Source organism: Thunnus albacares, chromosome 17 (genome assembly GCF_914725855.1).
Source record: "Thunnus albacares chromosome 17, fThuAlb1.1, whole genome shotgun sequence".
Lineage (NCBI taxonomy): Eukaryota > Metazoa > Chordata > Actinopteri > Scombriformes > Scombridae > Thunnus > Thunnus albacares.
Genome location: NC_058122.1, coordinates 17,249,561 through 17,266,516, shown reverse-complemented (window position 1 = coordinate 17,266,516; position 16,956 = coordinate 17,249,561). Strand labels below are relative to the sequence as shown.

General features: G+C 41.2%; 1 protein-coding gene across 5 annotated transcripts in view; it reads left to right on the top strand.

Moving 5' to 3' along the window:
* baiap2a (BAR/IMD domain containing adaptor protein 2a) overlaps positions 1–16,956 on the top strand; it is a 53,441-nt gene that overhangs the window by 2,909 nt on the left and 33,576 nt on the right. For all 5 annotated transcript variants that reach the window (XM_044330617.1, XM_044330620.1, XM_044330618.1 and 2 more), the window contains exons 2-3: positions 10,292–10,367; positions 13,562–13,648. In XM_044330617.1, the coding sequence (XP_044186552.1) occupies positions 10,292–10,367; positions 13,562–13,648 (163 nt within the window). The remainder of the gene's footprint in view (positions 1–10,291; positions 10,368–13,561; positions 13,649–16,956) is intronic.

The following is a 16,956-nucleotide window of genomic DNA, read 5'->3' as shown; positions in this document are numbered from 1 at the left end:
AGTCAACCCTGTAAACCCAGCAATCCCAGCGTGATCCATGTGTGACTCACTTCGACTCTCCTCCCTCTCACATAGACAGGCGGTCTTAGACGTGGCGATTGGCATCTAGTCATTCCCGCGCTGACAGGGTGAGACAGATACTTAAGACTGACACTCGGTGCTTGCGTGTTTGTGCGCGCCTGTGTGTGCACCACAGTCATCTCCACCAGCTGGTCGTGTGTCGCTGGCTGTCTGAAAGAGGCGGAGCTCCAGGTCAAGCCTCTTAACATGCCAATAGATGAAGTCTGAACACCGACCTGGCTTGGGGGGGGGAGGACAAGCTGAAAGTCAACTAACAGATTAATCAAACCGGAGGCCGACGAAGAATAGGGCTTTGTGTTAAGTCAGTCAATAATGTGACCTTTTAACATCTACCATGATTTCAAACATAAACTTTTATCCCCAAGTGTAAAGGTTGTGGAAGGTTACATGGATTAAGTCAAACACACCCTTTAGCACAACGAAACTCTAACTCATATGTACTTAGAGTCTTCGTCACAGGAAGTGTGATGTGACCTGTGCCTGATACATGTGCTGCAGGTTTTGAACACACCCTGCCAGGTAAGGGAATAGAAGGGTGTGTCTTGTCTCTACCAGCCCTCAGGACAACACTCATTTTCCCATGCAACACCACTCCTTAATTGTCAACACAGCTTGGAAAACACTGGTTACCATTTTCTCAAATGACTGTTATGGAGAAGGCGAAATAGTTGTTTGACGTTAACCGGATCAAGTGTGACACACTATACTCTGCTTATAAGATCTTCATTGTGCCATGAGTCTGATACTGCTGCAGTATGCTGTTTGATAAAAATCCCTTATCTGAAATTCAGTTATTCTGCCTAAAAGACATCTTGTTATATAACAGGCTTCTCTCTCAGTTGCAATATTGTTGTGACATTCACTACACTCAAATGAATGATATTCTGATGATGATAAGAGGACTACGGTTCCACCACAATCTCATGTGGGAGATCTGAACAGGTGGTCTCTTAGCAACAACGTGCCATTATTCTTATGCGTTTCTGTCATATCGTTGTGCTAAAAGACTTACAGTTGGTGAAGGGCTGGAGAAGGCGAGTGAAGAAAAGAGACGGAGAGGGGAGGTTACATAGGTTTTTTTTTTTTGCAAGTATGAATGTGTTTGTTTCAGAGAGAGAGATACAGTAGAAAGGAGATGTTGAACCTGTCATAGCTGATGAAACATGCTCTCTAAAAGTCCCATAAGGGATCCAGTGTAAACCAAGTCAGTCTGCTACATATACAATCGAGTGTGTCATCCCTGTGGTCTTGCATTAGGAAGGCATCTGAAGTCACTGCCAGCAGTTGAATGAAGATGCCATCCATCACTTTATTTACCCTTTTTTTTCCAGCAATATGTTTCATCGGGTGCCGCTTGCCTTATAATATGCGATTTAATGGAGTTAAGCTCCTGAACATCTGCTGCCAGAATATAGTTTCAACAAGTTTGTGCCCAGAGCCTTGAAAAGATTGCATTATGCACTGCAGGAGATATCATAACATTCATTGCCTGTGGAACAGCAGATTTGTTCCCTTTGCCTTTGACTGCGATGCAGAGAGGACTATTGCTCCACACACCCACCTTCTCTGCACGTCTGGGGGCGGATGGTTTAGAGACATTCTCTCTTTTCTTTTACTCATCACTGCTTTTTCAAGGACAGAGACGGGAGATGCTCAGTGCTCAATCCAAGGCTATGCTCTGTATTGACGAAGAAGCTTCATAGCCATCGCTGACAGTAAAGGTTTTATTTGAAGTCACCCTGTTAGTACGGCTAACATCCAAAATATTACTTTGTCTCTCACAAAAGCAGCATACTTAAGGATGTACTTTGCTTTATAGAAAGCATTCAAATGCTTCATCGTGGGGGTGGAAGAGAGAAGGAGATGAAGAAAGGGAAAAATAGATGGAGACATTCCACATCCTTGTTGAAATAGTCCCTAATTACTGTGGAGGGTGAAGCTGTAATTACACAGAGTGAAAGAGACACACAGAAGAAGCAGAGACAGAAAATTTCAGTTGTTGCTGTGGCAGTGGACAATAGCCTTACATTTATGGGTCATGGGTAACAGTTAACATGCCTGTGGCTAGTGTTACTGTATGTCTCTGTGGCAGATGCTGCTACTTTCAGTAGCATTGGCCACACTACACCCACTAGACTAGCTGAGCAGGCAACTGCACAGTTCCTCTGAGCCCCAGACCAGCAATGCTACAGAAAATAGGAAATTCAGCATGCATACCCACATGGTTTAAATGCTCCTTTTGGTGAGGACATTTCTACGCTTTGAAACTTTGCCAGTGGGATGTAAAGTGACTAATGCAGCAGACATACTGTTATGTCACTCTTTGTAATGGGTAATTTACTTTTTCAAGTGTAAATTCAGAATGCATCCACATTTCCTATTTAACCAATGTGATCCTCCTTGCCCTCACACAAACTCTCTGTTAGATGTACGTTTTTTTTTTTTGTCACTCAGAGATGCATCATCATCAAATTAAAAGCTGAGACGAGCTCAGTCTTTCACAATTGATTTGAATTAGAACAATGTTTTCAGGGATTTCAGAGTAATGCATTATCTTATCCCTACCAAAATGAAGGAGTCTTTTGCTGGTCAGAGAACTAAAGCTAGGAAATAAGTCTAGGTCTTGGTTGCTGTGGTAACCAGTGCCTGTGTTGGGTTAGTTGAGTGGCTGATGTTGAGGGGGGGGGGAGGAGGATCACACTGGCTGCAGATGACAGCAAAGCAAACAAACCCAGTAAACAGTTACTCCCTGGCAAGCAAATTGTTTGTTGTTCACGGGCAGCAGGAGAGACTGCGCAGTTCAAAGGTGGGAGCAGGTCAGGACTAAGAACTTATTTGAGGGGTGAATTGTTTTTCTCTTCCCACCTGAGACCCATTGTAGACAACTGGGGGGCCAAATATAGTCATCAAGCCTCATGTCTAGTCAGGTTGTGATTGAGTCTGCCAAAATTGCGGCTTTTGGCTTTTTCTTTGGAAAAAGCAAAACCCCTAAATGGATATATCTTTTGGTGTTGGCATAGCTTCATAGAAAAGACATTTAACAAAATGTAACATCTTGCAGGAAGGAATACTGCAAGCACCTTCAACATGATAAAGCATTTTGCTTCCGCATGACATGCCTGCATTGTTTTGGTGCATCTACTTTGAGGAATTTTTCAGATACAGTACACATGAACAGCTGCCATCCTGTCTGTAGTGCAAATAAATGAAATATTATTGCAAATGATTTGTCTGTATTTGTTATTAATCTCAATTTAGCAGGAGTTTGCAGACCAATCCCTGACCAACTCCAGTTTACACCCCCTAGAGTCCAAGGTTGTAGCAAGGTGCATAATGTGTTTGCATGGCAAAGAAAGTCAAGAGCATGAGGAGTGTAAAAGGACAATTGTTAGTAAGAATCTGAATCTGTGGTGACAGTTGTTGTGTCATACGAGTCATGATGGACTCAGAGCCATGACTGGATAAGCAGTATCACAAAATCACTTGATGCAAAACTCTTTATTGTGTTATATAATGTGTTTCTTAAACTGACTGTGGAGCGCTGATTTTCTCGTCTTGCTTCTCTTAAAGATTTTGCAAGGTCATGAGTTTTAATATGACTTCTGCGGCCACAGCCCATAATTGGATCCCTGCTACTAATATGTTAGCTGTAATAACTAGTGCTTCGTGTTGCTTAATAAAGCTGGACAGAGAGATCACCAGAGGTCAACTTTTCTTTGACATTCCAGAGAAAAAAAAATCCCTATTAAGTTATTTATTCAGGTCAAAGGAGACTAAACCTTTCCCCCCGATCCCAACAGAAAACTGGGATAATTCCATCGGGCGATGCACGTTATGTTTACAATGACACCGCTAAACCCGAAACTCACACACTTATTCTTCTTTTATTCACGCTGTGTTTGCATGATATAAGCAACAACATTATCTGAGCAAGTGCTGAAACCATGTGTATTTGCTGCATCAACAAACAAAATATTGCCAGCTCTTTCTGAAGTTATAAGAAGATGGTCTTTGGTCTTTTTGCAGTATGCATCCTGTTTATGTTTAACATGATTGATGCACAATGATATACTCTGTATTCCCCGTGACAAAAAGAACATGTGAGCTGTACAGAGTCTTCTCTCTGCTCACGATCTTGAAAGGTTTGCTGTCTTCAATACAACTTGGAAAGGACACAAATATTCACGTGGTATTTTCGGATTTGATGTTCGCCTTGGCTCCCTCTGAAAGCACATGCTGTGCCTACTGCAGTATTAGTAAGACTTTAGGTATGCAAGAAGGACAAACTTCTTCATGGCATCCATCCAAAGTGTATACATGGACTGAAATAAGCATTTGACTTTCTGTATGAGATTCTGTATGGATGTTTAGCTGTATTACAGAATAATTTGGCTGTGTTCCCTTCACTTGTTCACTAGCTCTGCAGTACTTCTTCAGACTCCTTGTACTCCACATCCCCAGCTATAGTGTGGTCCCCTTGATAATGGATGAAAACACCACTATATTGCAAGAATTTCCTGTTAATATATTACTCTGGGGTTGCCTGATTTAACAAGAAGTTTGCTACCATCTCTTGTGAGGATATGCCAGAAGCCACAACATTGACTTTTTGTCTATTTTCGAGCTTGAGCTTTAAATTAAATTGGCATTCTTCTGGTGAAATGTAATGAAATTTCCATGGAATGCAACCTCTCGCAAATGGCTGTCGTCTTTCCAATAATGCATACATGTCTGACATTTTCAGTGATGACAGCAAGAGGAATAGTTTAAAACATATAAACAATTTATGATGAGCAATGAAAAGACTTGGTGCTAAATTGGCTCACTTGTGAATAAATACCATGAATAAATACCATGTAAGTTTGAGTTCAACTGGCCCTTGACAAAATTCCAGGGCATACATCTCACACATCTGGAATTTTCACATTTTGCCCACGCACTTTTTCAATACAATTAAAAGTTGGACAAAGACTCTTACAAAGTCACTTTTATACTATCATGTACATGCAGTGATACATTTAAAATTAAAATACAAGATTTAATAAAAAAACTTTTACAATCAGTTATTGATTTAGGAAGCATACATTCACATGCATTGATCATTATCATTCAATGAGAAATCCCAACTGCCACTACTATGTACTGTATGTAGCATTTTTACGTAGTATTGTTCATGAATGTACAATTGATGATTGTGATATTTACGACGTGCTCCTGAAGGCAGCAAAAATTTAGTTTTGTCAGGTTGATTGGGTCAATCTGTCTCCTATCTCAAAGTGATGCAGCCATTTCTTAAGAGGCCGTTTAGACTGAAGGTGAATTTGATCCATATCCATGCTGTTGCAGATGTCAGATTCGTATGTTAAAGCAATTTTAACCCTAATATGCATTGGTTTCTGTGGTAATGAAGAAGATGTGAACACATAAATAATTTGCGTTTAAGTTCTTTTTTTTTGCCAATATATATTTTTTTTCTAAACTGACCTACTCAGTGTGGTAGCAGTGGATTTGCAATAATATGCATTTGCTGCCCTGAGGCAGCACTAAGTGGCATTGATTTTCTACATTTAAATGTATTTAATTTCTTGTGCAAATGTTTGCATATTGCAAAGTTAATTTTAAAACCGTTAACTGGATAAATAATGAAACAAGTTTATTTAGCCTGTACCCTCGCTTGCTGTGTTTCTTTTCAGTAGACATTTTCACTAGTATTAGGGTGTTATTCTTTAGCATCACATAATAATATCAGAACATAACAGAGCAACATTTACAGATCCTTCTTAAATTACACAGTTGATTGAGACTGTTAGACCACACGATATACTGTTGTTGTGTTCAATCCATCTGTACAATCACTTTGATAATTCAGGGTTTCCCCAAAGTAACTTTTTATGCTGAACTAGTTACTAGCCACCCAGATCCTTATGCATCTCATCTCATGATCAATTTATTAAGTAAATGACAGCCTAAACAATAGACACACTCTCTTTCCCCATGACACAATATTGTGTTTCTTAAAAGTGACTCGGTTTAGTTGGCCCACTTCCACTGTAAGGGCCACAAAGAGGTCTGGGCTGGCCTTTCACGCATGCACATATTGGTCCAGTGTTCCCATCAATCAGTTGACTCAACCAGACAGACGATTACACTGCAACCTTACTATTTTCTCTCGGCACAGTAATTAGTTTATGTTAAAGGTCTCAGTTGTTCTCCAGCTGATTGAGACCCATCATAAACTCACACTGCTCCTCGTTAAGAGAGAAAAGACTGACTATACGGTTGTCATATGTCCATCCACACATTATCCACTCTCTCTACATTCCTCCCTGATTACATCATTGGGCTGGGCTGCCTCTGTTGCCTGTCACTGCATGACATGTCTTATAGTCCTCACAAATACAGTAATTGGTGGCTTCAGTGCTCATCTGATCCTGGCCGTTTTCAAGCCTGGCACTGGTTGCTGTGTAGAAGAAGGAATGAGGAAGAATGAGCGAGGGGAGGGTGAGAAGGAACATAGGATGGCATCCTGGTTTCTGATTGCACGTGATTTCCCCCACCAATTTTTATCAGCTGGTGTTACTTTGAAATTACCCCCTTTGCATGTCATTACTGTGTGTGTGTGTGTGTGTGTGTGTGTGTGTGCGTGTGTGTGTGTGTGAGGGAGAGAGAGAGACACACATCCAGAACAGAATGAGCAGGGAGATGGATGAATATCCCATAGTTTGAATCTGCAATCTATTTCTAATACACTGACCTTGTTTCAATTGCTACTTCCACGCTGTGGAATAATTTATTTGGTTAGAGCTCTGGGAGAAATCATTTTAATCCTCTTAATAATGTTTTCCCTTATCTGCAGCCTTTATGCTCGTGCTCCTGAGTTCTGCATATTCTTCCTTTGTCAGCTCTCGGTGCAAATGGGTGTCAGACAGATTTAATTCATTTTGTAAGAGACATTTCTCTGCCCTCCTTTAATTGTCTGCTTTAATTTTTGCCCCGAGTGCTGATAATGAATTCATTCAGTCCTTGTGGAAGGCATTCACAAAATGGACAGGGGCTCCGTCTTGGGAAAGGAACAGATTACACTTCAGCCGTGACATATTTCTTATTTTATTATTTCTTTAATTGAAAGATGATACAGATGAGTTTTTGAATGGGAAAGGATATGCATATATCATTATATACCATTGTTCAGAATATTTCACCCTTGCAGTTTTCTACTCTATTTCCGTCTCTCTCTCTCTCTCTATGTGTGTGTGTGTCTCTCTCTCTCTTCAAGTCACACAACTTAAAGTACCTCCTGGCCCCATTTCCCAATTAGCTGCCACAATTAGGGTAACAATGTAGTACAAGAGAACTGGGATGACAAATTTAGCAACAATGGGAAGAGATGACGAAAGAAACTACCTTACTAGTTTTTTTTTTCTCTCTCTCTCCACTTCCCCTTGGCTGCATATCATTTAAAATGCACTGTAATTGATGTCCCTTATATAACAGTTATATCAGTAGCTAATCATCTTATTCTCTATGTAGAGTTGTTCCATAACTGTGCATATTTTCTGTATGTTTATTTATTCAGTGGCAGTGGGTCAGTGTATGTGTGTGTGTGTGTGTGTGTTCGTGTTCGTTGCAGCATGTGTAAGAAAGGCGGCCAGGTCTGTGTCAGCTACCTTTGGCCTCTTCAGTGGGAGAGTGTGCCGTAATGATGCTGCACCAGGCTTTGCTTTGTTATGTAATCCTCCCACCAGTTTTAAACACCACCACTCTTTATTATAAAGCCTTGTATTAATGTAGGTGTGTGCATGAGTGCACGCACGTGTGTGTGTTTGTGAGATCTGCACACATTCATGTGACCCCGTCCTCATCAATGAGATGCACTTTACATCAGAATCTGGCAGAGCGAAGAAACATTTAGGAATAAACATTTCCTTAGCGAGGTCCTGAGGGATGTGTTAGTCTTTCATCTTCCCAGAGGCAGAGAGAGCGGGAATACCTTTTTATACGAGCGCAGTGTGTAATGTAAGAAGGGATTCTCCCCCCAATTACGCTCCTATTCTTCTAGTATATTAGACTAACACAGCCAGATGGAAAATAAAGGGAACTCATTTAAACATGAGTTGCTGGTAGAGTAGTTTGCACTGCTCATTCTGACATGTCTTCATGGTAGCGTTTCAATAAGTTAATGTAAAACAATGCCCTCTGTAAAAAGCAATCAGCTATAGTAGTCTGTAGTATAGTTTTTGTTCTTCAGGAACAACTATCGTCTTTTATCCTTTTTTTTCAAAATAAATTTCTCTCCAGAATCTTGCTGTGTTCCTGTAAGCTGCTGAGCCAGTGCATAGTGGACTTGCTGTGAGTCCATTTTGCTTGAGGGCTAGACCCAGTTAACAGTAGAAGAGGAGGATGGGACCTCTGTGTTAATCCAGCCAATAGCCATGGGAACCTGAATAACACCTGACCTACCTTTTTGCTTACTGCTGTTACTCACTTCCATTTTCTGCCACAAAGACCGCATTTTAAGGTGATAAATATTTTATACACAATCCGGAGATTTTTTATGCTTCCGACATGCGACTATGTTTCAAACAACTACTTTAATATGTAATTTAAAATTGAATATGTGATAACAAAGCTTTATCGTCAGCACAAATGAACCAGTCATAAAAATCATATATAAAAGGACAAGCTTTATATTTTATGGTTTGTAATTGAAGGCAACTCATAACAGCTTTTTTTCATATTACATCATATCATCGTTCCTATTTTTGTAATCCAGTCAAGTTTTGCTGTACCGGCTTTAGATACGAGCATAGTCATGAAGAGGCATAGTAAAATAGTTACTGTTGGTGTTGAAAGTATTGGGTGTTTATGTCTGACTCATTGGCATTTCTGCTGTAGGTGGGTTGAGCTGCACTCAAGCCACTTGAACTCCCAACTCTTGACGGGATACACACCACAGCAAGCACACACACATATTGAATACCATCATATCCAAATCTCAGCTCTCATTAAAAACAAAAGATAGACAGCAAGATAAAAGAAAAAGCAAAAAATGCTGAGGTCTGACTGAAGATGAGAGACATATGATTTTCAGGATGAGCTGCTGGGGGGTTGTTTCAGTTTGACATTAGTGGCATCTTGCCATATTATTCTGCCACAGTGTGGATTCAGGCTCGAAAGAGTAGATTATTAAGTGTTCTCCTGCAGTATTGATGGCTTGTGTGGGGACTGCTGCTGCAGCAGTGTTGTGGTTGTCTCTCTGTCCCCTGGCTGTTCCTGACTCGTTGACTGGGGACCGGCTAATTGGAGGAAGCCCTGGAGGAGCGCAGGAGGAGGAAGGAGAGGAGAGGTGTAAGGGAAGTAGAGGAAACGATGATGGTGGGAGATGTCAGACATTGTGCATTCTCTGCATTTAAACTGACTCTGCCTGCAGTGTAGTATCATACTGTATCTCTACAGTAATGCAGCATATTGCTGCTGTCATGACAAAAAAAATCTTGGTTTCTCAATATAATGCAATATTTTATTTTTCATGTTGAAAGATATATTTCTCTCATTATCTAGCATACCAACTTATCTTGCTATAACGAGGAGCTTTTCTTATTATAACAAGATAAGTGGGTATGTCTTTATAACAAGAAACTTTCTTATAGTGTCCAGTCATGGTATAAACAATACACTGCCATACCATAGCATTGATGGTGATCAATCATGGCCAGCAGCTCTATATATTATGTTCATCTGTAGAGTTCTCTGTTCTTGAGCAGCCATAATGAGCCTCAGCGTCCATCATCTAATGCTCTAGGGTAACTATATGCATCCCCGTCAATGCAAATTTCACAGTCACTCTGTTTTTAGTCCACGAGTACTTCTCCCACTCCTCCGCCACCATAATCAACCCTAGCCTCTCCTGCCTCCTCTCACCTGGACTATTTCTCACTACAAGAGGGCAGGGTGTGGGTGGAGGAACCCATTCCTGCCCTCATTTACATTCAAGACAACCACTGAGCGTCCAAAGATCTGTCAATAGATGTTCACTTTGTACAAGGCCGATTTTGTTCAGCTGAGGGAGGTATGTAAGAAAGGGAAGGGAAGAGGCAGAGAGAAGTGTAAGGGAAAATGAAAAGAGCAAAGTGTAAGTCCTGCTTCTCTGCCCTTGACCCCTCTCTGTTGATAAGTAAACCTTCCATCTATCTCTTGTTTTCTGTTTCAGACCATCATGGAGCAGTTCAACCCCTGCTTACGGAACTTTGTTGCCATGGGGAAGAACTATGAAAAAGCCCTCGCCAGTAAGTCCTTTTATTTTTCTCATTTATTTTCTCCTTGCTCCCTGTTTCACTGCAGGTTCAGGCACACAGCCAAGCCAGCACTGTCTTCTCTTCACTCTCTCTCTCACACTCTTCTATTCTTTCTCTCCCTCTGTATATATAGCTATCTAGCGATCTTTTCCTTTTTGTCTTACTAAAAAAGGACAATATTTATCCTCCTGCCAAATGGGCAGGCCTTATCATCTAGTGCAAAGCCCTCTGGCACAGCTTTTATACTGAAGTGGAGGTGTATTCAAAGAAAAACAAAAAGGTCTCTAATCTGATGCAGAAGTGAGGATAGCTCACTGTGAGCAGTCAGATTAACAAAGTGTATGTATAATGTATGTTTTCCTAAACCCGCACACCATTTTTCATTTGCCCTCTGACTTGGTGACAACATCCCCAAACTTTTGCCCAAAAACATCCTCAAACTTAACCCAAGGCCGAGCCCCCACAGTCCAACAAATTCAGCAATTAGTGGGGCTTCTCCCTTTGCTTGTGCCTCTTTCCCCCTGACACACGCAATAACTAATCCTGGCCTTGGTGAAGGTAGGAGACAGACTGGTAGGGACTCAGTGAGCCATTAAAGACCCACTTTGCAGGATTGGCTAGACCCAAGGGACTAAGAGGCTCTGATTTGCGGGGGCAGGGGATGGGAGGACACACTTCACCCATATGTTGCAATCACTGAAATTATTCAACACCAGAAATGCCAAAAGGGCTTCATGGGTAGGCTTGCTAGATCTGGATATGGGTGCATTCCAGGTTTTCAAACACAGCAGTGAGTTGCTAAATATCACAGTGTTTGGTAAGTGTAAAAGCAACAGATGCATACAACTGAGTGACTCCAACTGCCTATCAAACACAGCCTGGAACTTGTTATACAAGTCCCCTGACAGCACGATGAGGGTGACACAGGTAGAGGAAATGATTGTTGTCCTGATTGAGAGATATGTGGTTTTGTCCTCCTCTTCTCTATAGCGAAGGATGATGGATCAGTGGCTCTGAGATGAGCCCCTCCCCTCCGGATTGTCTGTCTGCCTTAAAATCCGAGATCCCGTAATCCTCTCCGTCTGTCTCTGTGAGCCCCTCACCACACATTTCATTAGACAGAAGTAAAGTATCCATATAGATCCAGCTTATCTACTCTGCCACCCAATTGCACAAACATACACTCTCTCATGCAGGAGCAGCTTCGACAAGAAGAAAGTGTTTGCAGAGTGGAGATCCCTTTTGAAAATCTGCTGTAGCTCCCGCCGTCCTACTCGCACAACCCCTTTAACACACATGTGCAGACACACACACACATTTATACACACTTTCCACATCAAGGCACGCAGGAGGCATGTTTGGCATAATGAAGAGAAATCAGCCGTGATGCACTGGAGGCTCTGCGCTCAGTTCTCAGGTGTTCCTCCAGCAAGGGAAGACGGAGGAAATGCGTAGCCTTTTCTGCCGTTGACTCAGCTGTAATTGGGATTAGCATTAACATATGTCCGTCAGTCTTGGAGCAGACCTCCGAGGTCTCTAGCCTGAGAGACTTCCTATATCTCAGGGCTACATCTGTCTGCTAGAATTAGCCTGCCCCTGCCAGGCTATTGTTGTTAATGTGTCTCTCACCTGGCAGCTGTCTGCAGGCACAGGGCCCATCTGTCACCTGGACCGCTGTTGAATTCACTTCCAAAAGCGGTGGCCATTATTCACCGGAGATGGGCTGATTGACGGGATGTATGGCAGTCAGACAGAAATCACTGGAAGCTCACTCTGCCCTGTGTGACCTTTGTTGGCCAGCACAGCAGCAGCTAGAATAATAGGGGCTGAGGTGGATATTGATCCGGACAACCACGAGTACTCTTGATCTTTATTTAGTCAGTGAGAGACAAGAAGAGATATGGCTGCTGATTATGATTAACCGTACCGATTGTTTTGTGTATGCTGAAGATCTAGAGCAAAGGTTTTTTGTATGTACATGAGCACTGTAGGTGTGCATGCACAAATCTGCAAATATCTGTACATGTGTTTCCGTGACCCTCGGACTCTACTGTACATCAGTGAATAAACAGATTACTATGCGCAGTCAGTTAACCCCATTACATTTTAAAGGAAATTAGAAATGTGATATACATTTGACTGATAATAGGGGGAAAGTCTTATTTTGATTGCCCTCTCCAATGAAAAGTCTTGGTGCAGTGTCATCCATAAGTTGTGGACATTCATTGTTGCTGAATGACACCCCAGCAGGTTTAGTCCTTGTCTATATAGGTGTACCTAAATCTCTCTGCTTATCAACAGTCTCCCCAAGTCACTATGTCACCCTGATGTCCAGTGTTCAGACATATCGACAAAAAAAAGATGAAATGAAATGGAAGAAGGAAAAGGCCAATGGTGGTTAACGGCATGTGGTTAACAGCTTGACATTGTTATTTCCTTGGTGGGACAACAATGTTTTCTCAGAGCTATTGGCTGGCAAATATTGAATTTTAGTGGCCCATTTGTACACAGATCAAAAAGAGCCAGCACATCCATACTACCACTCGGTTACTCTGTTCCAGACACACGTAAACACCAAAATTGACTCAGGAATGACTGCAAGGAATGACTTTTTGAGTCACTGCAATGTGTGGTACGTAATATAAGTGTCAAAACATGAAGTATAATCCTGGCTTCATAGAATGTTAAGTGTATGGAAAACATACTTGCCAAAAAAGTCATCTCAATGACTTAACACTCACATACACATTTGAGGTATAATAAACAGAATTTCTTTCCCATTATAACTCCAATCTAGAAACAAAACCTAACAAAACATTTTTTAGTGCCTGTGCAGCTTGGCCAGCATGCACAGATAATCTATCAGGCGATAATTTCCTCTTTGCAATCATGCATGGAGAATGCCAACAAGATGATGTTGAGTAATCGCGTAGCAACTTCAGTATTGTCTTATTTTCTGAAGGTGAGAAGCTATGATTCATCACTTCAAAAACATCTGAGGGAAAGCAGAGGTAGACAGGAAGGAGAAGACTGCAAATCTTCCAGCGTCACTGGCCAGAATGCTGTCGACTTAGTTTACACAAAACTAAGCCGTGTAGTTCTTTGTTTTTTTACACTGCACTGTAACCTTTTAATTTAATAACAATCCTGCTTTCCTTTTTGTTCTTGCTTCTCTTTGTCTCTAGATGTGACATTTGCTGCCAAAGGCTACTTTGATGCTCTGGTCAGAATGGGTGAACTGGCCAGTGAGAGTCAAGGATCCAAAGATTTGGGTAAGTGACATATCTGATGACCTCTGTGTTTTTGGTACTTTCTCCCTTTTTCTTTCTTGGTGTTTGTCTTGGTCACACTGAGCTTGAACAGCAGCACCAGTACTTAATACACTTAATACGCACACAACATACGTTTCCTGTTAAAAATGTTGCACAAGAGGCTAAGTAGCACTCAGAGAGAAACGTGTGGGTTGATACAGGAGGTGTTTTTTTTCATGCCTTCATGCCAGCGACAGCCGCGGCCAGAGGCATTATGTTTTTGGGTTGTCTGTCTGTCCGTCCCATTCTTGTGAATACAATATCTCAGGAACGCCTTGAAGGAATTTCTTCAAATTTGGTACAAACGTCCACTCCGACTCAAGGATGAACTGATTAGATTTTGGTGGTCAGAGGTCAAAGGTCAAGGCCACTGTGACCTCACGTCTGTCCCATTCTTGTGAATGCTTGGTGGGAGTTTCATTACATCTGGCACAAACATCCACTTGGGCTCAAGGATGAACTGATTAGAATTTGGTGGTGAAAGGTCAAGTTCACTGTGACCTCACAAAACACGTTTTTGGCCATAACTCAAGAATTCACACACTAATTATCACAAAGTTTCACATAGATGTCTAATAGGATAATAGGATAAAGTGATGACATTTTATATCCAAAAGGTCAAAGGTCAACTTCACTGTGACATCATAATGTTCTGCTGGCTATTATTCAGTGCCATAACTCAGGAACAGAAGGGGAGATTGTGACCATATTTCACATTTAGAATTTGTAGCTTCTTTGCATTTTGCTTTCCCAAGGTACTTGTATGAGTCCACCCTCTTCACTTCCTCTCACTGGATGACAATCAGAACAGGGGGCCTCCTGTTCCTCTGCTAGTCCACCACAAGTTCATTGGTTTTGCTGATACTGAGCTTCAGGTGATTATTGTTGAATCATGTGAAGAAGCTCTCTATCAGTCTCTGTACTCTTCTGTAAATATAGTCTCTACAGTAAGTGAAGACAGCATGTTTCTCACTGGAAATTATTCACTGGAATCATACTCAGTCAAACTCAATACAGTGATAAATTCCATTTTGCCAAAAATACACTTAGTACCTTTTTATTAAATTCCTTCAAAATCTTCTCTATAAATATTATATAAGTCTGGACAGACATGGATGTAAACTGCAACTTGACTGGTTGGCAGAGGCATGCAACCGCAAGGCAGTATTTCTAGTTTTTATTTGAACCTTTGCAGAATCATTGAAATCCAAAAGAAGGTTGTTGTTGGTAGACCCCAACTGATATATGGGTCGGCCGATACTTTTTCAAGTTATATAGGCAGCGTTTTATGTATATTTGATCCTTTTCTTAATTCAAGTTTAATATATATATATATTGATATCAGATTTTTTTATTACTCCCTAATATTGGTATTAGCATCTGCCCCAAAAATCCAGTATCGGTCGGGCTCTACTTGTTAGATTGTGTCCTGGAGGAAATAACTTTTTTTTTCTTTTCAATTCATGGGCCTACTGTTATCAGAAAAAAATGTTGTAAGAAATAGAAAAAGGTAACAGTGGAGTGCAGTAGCTAGTAGAGGTGGGAGCTGAACGTCATTTATTTATAACAGTATAGAGGACGGCAACATGTTTTCATCTGAGCTGAAGATTAGATTTTTTGAAAAAAGCCTTTTTATATGACTTGTAGTGGTTTGCCAGTTTGATGTTTTTCCAGTGTGTTGCTGTTTGTATCGACTCTATATGGAAGAATGTATCAGGATGCCAGATGTCAAAAATGTTGCATTGCATATGATATGTGTATGTCATGTCAATTAGGTGTGTATTTGGTGTGTTCTTGTTACAAACACTGAGGTCAATTGTAGAGCCAACACCTGCTCCTCTCATAGTGAGTAGTTTCCTAGGTGATCGCTGTGTCTGAGTGTGTCTGTATTTGCTGTCACCAGCCCATGGGAAATCAGTTCCTGTTTGAAGAGATTCCCTTCGCGCTGATTGTGCTTTCGACTGCTTGATCTGCGTAGAAGTAGCTGTTGATTTGACGGGGCCTTTGTTGCAGTGAAGCTGAAATCCAGTTTGGGTTTCCTCCAGCCCAGCCAACAGGGATTGACATGAAAGTGCTCTCAGGATGTTTTATTCAGCAAGCGGCCCCCCTCTCTCTCTCTATCTCTGTATCTCTCTATCTTGCAGCCTCTGTGAGCTTTTCCATTGATTCCAGAGTTTACAGCTGTACCTCCATGTTGAACTGAGCCTCACTTACAGTAGTGGGCACTTCTAAGACAGACATCCTCAGCTGAACTTGTCATGAAAAGAGAGTAGCATGTACGTGATGTGACTGACAGCTGATTTTTAGCTCTTCTTGCACCATGCACCACTGTTCTGCTCTCACATTAAGTCATTCAATCTCACTTTAAAGAAACCTCATTGTAATACACTATTAAATGTGTGCTTTCATTTACGTGTGTGCTGGTAGATGAGTCGACTCTCCTTGCAGTTACACATGTACACAAGGGAACTTAAAAATGCCGGTTTTAGAAATTGTGCATAGCACAAGTCTATCAATTTACTCAACTCTTTTGTCACAAGTGTGTACGAAGGAACTGAAAACTGATTCCAAAGCATTGCCTGGAGAAAGATTTGCAAAGGGGACTGGATATTTGAAATGACTCATTCTCTTGGTCAAAAGACTCATCTTCTGTCTTTGTCTGTGTTTGCCTATTTTCATCAAGCTATTTCAAAGACTGAATCACTCTGCGCTGTTGTAGGATGAAAAAAGAAAGGTTGTGATGTAGTTTTAAGATATGATCCCTTGTTCTTCACTGATGGTATTCAGTACAATGCAACAGCTACACCCAACACTCCCCTGCATGCCACTGTGGGTCCCAAAGGAAGGATTGATGTTTTATTTTCCAGCCACCTGCACACAACATTTCGGAGTCCCCACCCTGAGGTTGATACTAGTGCCCTGACCTCTTGTCCAACCACGTGCATAACAATCCATAACCCGTTAGCTTTGAGAACAATAGCAAATGGATAGATAACACCTGAATATACTTTGTATAATAATTTAATCCAAGACTGAGTTTATTTTTTTCTTATTAGTCTCGTCCCAGTCTTATTTATCTTAACATTTGTTACCATGCATTATATTTCAAACCAAAACAGTAACTTAATGTCTCACTGCTTCTAATGTGTTTATTGATAGATATTTTAAAAAAATCACATCCCCACTTTGGTTGATATTAATTCTTGATGAGAGGTATATTTTAGGGCAGGTCTCTCAGGCTGTCAAACTCAGCCATGATGATCGCTGCT